General features: G+C 40.9%; 1 protein-coding gene across 1 annotated transcript; it reads right to left on the bottom strand.

Moving 5' to 3' along the window:
* Positions 1-3,969: 3,969 nt before the first annotated feature.
* LOC125211161 (9-cis-epoxycarotenoid dioxygenase NCED1, chloroplastic-like) lies at positions 3,970-6,053 on the bottom strand. The gene has a single exon (XM_048110873.1). It carries the CDS (start codon positions 6,004-6,006, stop codon positions 4,270-4,272), a length of 1,737 nt encoding a protein of 578 aa, XP_047966830.1. The 5' UTR covers positions 6,007-6,053; the 3' UTR covers positions 3,970-4,269.
* Positions 6,054-6,487: the final 434 nt, after the last annotated feature.

The following is a 6,487-nucleotide window of genomic DNA, read 5'->3' as shown; positions in this document are numbered from 1 at the left end:
GGCGCTTGTTGGGAGGCAACCCAACTCTATTTTTCTTTCTTTTAATTTCGTTTTCGTTTTTCTCTAAAAAAAATTAATTAGTGGCGATCGCCGCACAATCCACGTCGGTCGCCACACGTGTGTTTAAGTGTGCAGGATAGGTTGGGCCTAGGGCGGGCTAGAATAACCGCTGAGCGGCCCGCGGCGGCCCGCCAGGAAAGCGCAGTTTTTCGCAGCCCGTGTGTCGGCCCGCCACACATTACGCTGCGGTCGCCACAGAGAGACCAGACGCGATTTTGCCTTTAAAAGGTAAGTTTTCCTTCTCCTTTCTCCATTCATTCTCTAATTCCTTCCTTGCACACACCCCCACCATTATAAATCACCAAATCCAGACGCGATTTTGCCTTTAATATCTGTTTTATTTTTACTTTGTTTCTTCCCTAAGTTAATCTTGATGCTTCATAATTGAGTGACATAATTGTGAATGATTTAAAATAACTTGTTTCATAACTGTGAGAGAGTTCTAGCGAGTTAGGTCCACTTAGTAGACGCTACGGTTAGCTTCCTTTAAAACGACATTGTTAATTGAGAGTGAGGACTTTTCAAGGGTCTTAGGAGCTTTTTGGAGTTACGTGTTAGGATTAACAACCCTAATGTTAGTAATCAACGTTTGCATCGCATGATCATAAGCTAGGCAACTCGCCCTATCAAAGTAATAACTATGCTAGGGTATTGTAGATTGGAATTTGTATAACCATAACTGTGAATGCACATACCTGGAATTCCCCTTATCTCCATCGTTTATCTCTATGATTCATCTGCATCTAATTGTTATTTGCTTTTAATTGTTTTCAGTTTTCAAAAGTTTCCAAAATCTTTCGGTTCTCCAGATAGTAATTGAGTTTTAGTAGAAGATAGACACTTTGTGTTTGTTTTCCCCGTGTTCGATATCCGGTATTGACCTTTAGCTATACTATTCGTACTCTGCATACTTGCAGGTATTTATAGTGCTAAAAAATAGTGCATCATTAGGTCCACTTAGTAGAGACTACAATTAGCTTCCTTTAAAACGGCATTGTTAATTGAGAGTGAGGACTTTTCAAGGGTCTTAGGAGCTTTTAGGAGTTACGTGTTAGGATTGACAACCCAAATGTTAGTAATCAACGTTTGCATCGCATGAGCATAAGCTAGGTGACTAGTCCTATCAAAGTAATAACTGTGCTAGGGTATTGTAGTTTGAAACTTGTATAACCATAACTGTGAACGCACATCCCTAGAATTCCCGTATTCTCTATACTTTTATCTTTTTTGTTTTATCTGCAATCAGTTGTTCACTGCTTTCAATTGCTTTCAGTTTTCAAAGTTTTCCAAAATCTTTCGGTTTTCCAAATAGTAATTGAGTCTTTGTAGAAGATAGACAGTCCGTGTTTGTTTTCTCCGTGCTCGATATCCGGTACAGACCTTTAGCTATAGTGTTGCTACTCTGTATACTTGCAGGTATGAATAGTGCTAAAAAATAGTGCATCATCCGGCGGCTGAATCTGGTCGTGAGAGGCCAGAGAAAGAGAAATGAAAGAGAGATGAGAACAAAGCTGTAGGCAGCGGCGTGAGGTGATGGATTTAGAGACGCCGGTGACGGCACTGAAGCCGCCGTGAATTCGGCGAAGACGGCACCGTTGCATTGCGCAAAGAGAAATTCGTCAGAGATGTGAAAATAAATTTTTAATTCCAAGTTTTAATTAAAAAATAGTGGTATTTCACGGTCAACAAACCAATTTCCAAGTCATATTTAACTGTCCATGTTGGACAATTTTGCACCGGAAAATTGAGTTCGGGTCGGGTTGAAAAATATCAAACGAATCTAAAGTTCGTGGTTTTAAAATCCAATCTCATAGTTCGTGAGAAAATCAGAATTCGATGAAAGTTTTTTATTTTTAAAGCCAAAAACCCTATTTAAAATATAAAGAATAAATAAGTACTCCACATTTCCAATTCCACAAAACTTTGATGTCATGTTTCAATAAGTATTGACCCCGATTAGCGTGGAGTAGTGCTTTATTAATTATAGTTTGTTACCACCAAATTCAGGAGTAAATTGCTGGTTCATAATTACGCCCCCATTGACTGCAAATAATCAATCAAATTAATTAATTAATATCGTATTCCGATATAGCCCACTACACCACTTTCACAAATCTATTGACCAATCTTAACCTTCCAGGTATAGCATTCTCGCATTATTGCAGACTAATTTTAGATACTGGTAGGCCAATTGAATTTTATTATATAAATCACTTATTAATAAAAGGAGAAAAAGAAACGATGTCTAAACATCTAATCTGGTCGACTAGTATAAATTATATAGGTGAGGTGGCCAGATCTTTTTTGTTATTCCCCAGCTGAATTGAAGTTTAGACTTCGTGACCAATTATATAGATAGATGCCTCAATTTTTTTATTTTGGCTTTAAGATATGATCTTACAAAATCTAAAAATCTGAGAAAGTTCAATGAATATACCTTAATTTTAATCTTATTATAAGCTTTTAGATTCATCCTATCTACATCAAATAAAACATAAACTCAAAAAAATCAACTAATTAACAACATTTAGGTACATACTTTAGTATTCAACTCCCTCTATCAAGAGATGCAAACTAAAGGAAAAGCCACACTATCTATTGGTTTATCCACTGTTCTCTCCGTCTCATAATATGAGTCATATTTAATTTTGGCATAGGTTTTAAGAACCGTAAAAAAAAGTGAATTGAATAAGTCAGTGGAAAATGGATCTCCCTTATATATATCAATTTTATAATAAAATATAAGTGAAATAAGTTAGTTGAACGTAGAACTTTTATTATAAGACATGAAAATGACAAAATATAACCTTATTATGAGACGAATAGAGTATGAACTAAAACTAAAAAAAAAAGTAAATAAATCATCCCAAAAACTAAAACTAGAAGTAAAAGTAAATAAATCATCCTCAATCTAACGATCAGGTATTATAAATGCAGAATCTAGGAGCCTAATAAACAATATTTCAGCTAAGGACAAATATAAATTACGTTTCTTTTGACGATAGGATTACAAGATTGGACCTTTCCTAAAGATAAAAAAATCAACGGTAGGTATTGGAAAATTAGGGACTAATAGAGTTTTGACGTGCCATTGGCTGATTAACAAATCCAAGCCACTTAGAATTGACCAATCAAAAGGTGCCAGAAATAACATGCTGATTTTGCATGAAGACTATGTAGATGAGACATATATATTTTTGTACCATTTTGATACTTCCGACGCCCACCATCCATCAGAATTGAAGGTGGGCTATGCTCCAAATTCGGGCAGTCATTATCTTCATTTATTATTTTAATGGAAATATTTTGTCGGATTGGTTTTGGTTGTGTTTGAGCCAATTACTTGATTGCTCTGTACCCCAATAGAAAATACTCTCCATGTACATGATTAAATATTTCATACTTATGTAAAAAATTGGATAGTAAAATTAATGGAATATAAATATTAATATTATAATAAAATCTGAGTAGAATGAGTGAGTTGAATCTGAGTTCTGCTACCTGAAAATAACAAAAATGAGATGACATGAAATAGAAAAATGAGATATTTAATGACGGGTGAAGAAAATATAAGTAGTAGTATAAAAAATGATGATATCACTTAGATTTGTGTCAAATTTAATTTAACTGGTGTGAGCAAATTCCTCTGCATCTTCTGAGAAATGCTTTTAGTTTGTTACTTAGTAAATTAACTTGCACATAAGAAAAAAAATAGCAATCACGTTTTTCAAATGCAATTTTAACAAATGACTGACACATTACTCCGTTCCCAATAAAATATATAAAAAATACAATTAAAATAAAAATGTTTATATTTTTAGTTATCGAAGTAAATAATTCAGAAATTGTTGCAATGTAAACAGAGCAAAACCGAACGAATAGTAATACTAATAATTCACAAACTGTTCCTGTGTAAAAACTGTGTAAAATCATTAAAAATATGAGATTTGCACACAAAATGTGAAAGAATAAGCAGTAAACAGCTGAGCTTCCATAACCCCAAAGCTACAAGCTGCTTTCTCCTAAAACCCCCCCACATTAAATTTCAACAAAAATAAAAAAAAACATTCCAAATTAATCTAATTAAGCCTCTTCCACATGAACAAATGGAGGGCTCTTCTTCACCACAGCAGCAAGATTCCGGGGACGCATCGCAGCCATCCCTCAGGCAATTCTCTACTGTTTGAAAATCTCCTAATTCCGGCCAAATCAAAGCTGTCCGGCCAAGTCCTTCGCCGCGATGAATGTACCGTGAAATCCATAAGGAACTCGCGAAGGAAGCTTAACGGTCGCCTCTAGCTTCATCGTCTTTGCATTCACAATCTGTAGCTCGGATTTCCAATTCTTTTCATCGTGCACGAAGGCAAGAATGTAGCCCTCGTCCTCGGCCTCGTCCTCAGAGGAGGACGAGACCGGGAGGAATTGAGGCTCGCCTCCGTATTTCTCGTCTCCATAAAAGAATTTTTCGACTTGCCCGGTTAACAAGTCGACTTTTGCGAAACCAGAGACTTTAGGCCAGGGCTCGGCGATGGCGAGATAGGCGTAGCGAGTCTTCCTCCCGAGCCTGTTCCGGTTGACCAAGCCGGCCTCGAGGTTGACCTGATCGGGCTCGGACATGATCGGCCGCCTTGTCGACTTTCCGGTCTTCAAATTTAGTCGGATTTCGGATAAAACGCTCTTCAATCCCTCGTCGCTTTCGTTGAAGATGGAGTCTGGCGGGGTCATGCAGGAGCCGATGACGACGACCTCGTCAGTCTCCGGCTCCTCCCATGCATTCCAGAGATGGAAGCAGAAGCAGTCTGGCACCTCGACCCAGTTAATCCCACTCGCAGATTTGGCGTACTTATTCAGTACGCCAAATCTGGATGTCTTGTTTTTGTCGTAGACGACCGGGGAGCCGCCCCGGATCATCTCCGACAGCTTGAACACCACCTGCTGGTCGGGGATGATCACGAAATTCTCCGTGATGGCGAAGTCGTGCATCATTGTCGGCTCCGCCACCGGAATTTCGACATCTTCCGATTTTTCACCATTTTTCTGGAAGCGGAAGTATTTGAGGTAAGGCTTCCGGATGACGTCGTAGCTCAGGGCGAACATTTCCCCGGTGGCCGGGTCAATTTTAGGATGAGCGATCATTGTTCCATCGAGCTGTCCGTTAAAATCGTAACGGCCGACGGTTTTGAGGTCACCGGAGGAGGTGACTCTGACGTGGTAAGGGAGGTCGTCTTCGGACATGGCGAGAAGGCGGTTGTTGAAGAAGACTAGGCCGGCGTTGGCGACGCCGGTACCGCGGGTGGGGTCGACGAGGCGGAAGAGGCTGCGGGCGTAGAAGAGGAGGAGCCTCGCTATGCCAGAGTGGCCATGGAGCTCGCCAATGGCCTTGGGGAAAATGGCCCGGCCAAGGGAGCGCTCCTGGACGAGGCGCTGCGTCTCGGTGAACCGGCACGCATAGCTAACCGCGCCGTTTTGGAATTGGACGGAGTGGATCATGCCGTCGCCGTCGAAGAAGTGGTGCCCGGCCACCGGCTCGAAGAGTGGGTTCGCGCCGTTTCTGACGTAGACGCCGCGGATGGCGTCCGGGATTTTTCCGACCACGGGGAGGTTGTGCCTCACGGGCTGCTCGGGAACCGGGGCGAAGTTCCCGGCGATTTGGACCCGGGGATCAGCGGTTTTCGGGAGGGGGTGTTTCTGCTCGTGGGCGGTGAGGGCGGCCTCGACGGCCTCCAGGGCCGTGGAGGCGGCCTTTTGTAGGATGTTCCATTGGGGAGTTTGTTTTTGAGGGGAGGAGATAGTGGAGGATTGTTTAGGGAAGTGGAGTGTGGGGGTGTGGAGGGAGCATTTGATGATGTGGGAGGAGTGCTTTTGTGGTGGTTGTGGCTTGTTGAATGGGAATGAATTGTGTGTACAAGACCCAAGTTCACTTGCATATAATTTGGGAGTGGTCATGGCAACCTATTTTGGAAGTGTGCAAAGATTGATGTTTAGTAAGAGAGAATTTGATTGTGTTTGAATTTGAGTGATTGAATACATGTATATATAGAGCGAATTGCGGAGACGGAGGTCCACTTCTAACATGTAGGAGAAGCCCACGTGTTGGATATTAGAAACGGGGGACTCTAATAATAAACGAGACCACCTTCTTACTTGCCACGTCGGATACTCTGTCCCACTATTCTATCGGCTCGGCTCCAAACCAAGTCACCACAGCCCAAATCTTCTTGTTGGTTATGGTGGGATCATCGACGGTATATTAGTTTGATGTTTTCTGTATTGGGTGCAGTCAAGCCAGGACGGATTTATATTTGGATCACTCTAAAAAAGGCCTCATACCAATATGGGATAAGTTTGTAACATAATACTACCTCCGTTCCATAGTAATAGAGATATTTCTTTTTGGTACCAAGGTTAAAAAAAATAGAGTGTAATG

Source organism: Salvia hispanica, chromosome 3 (assembly GCF_023119035.1).
Source record: "Salvia hispanica cultivar TCC Black 2014 chromosome 3, UniMelb_Shisp_WGS_1.0, whole genome shotgun sequence".
NCBI classification, from domain to species: Eukaryota; Viridiplantae; Streptophyta; class Magnoliopsida; order Lamiales; family Lamiaceae; genus Salvia; species Salvia hispanica.
The sequence above is the reverse complement of the archived record's forward strand: the minus strand, read 5'-3'. Positions and strand labels throughout refer to the sequence as shown.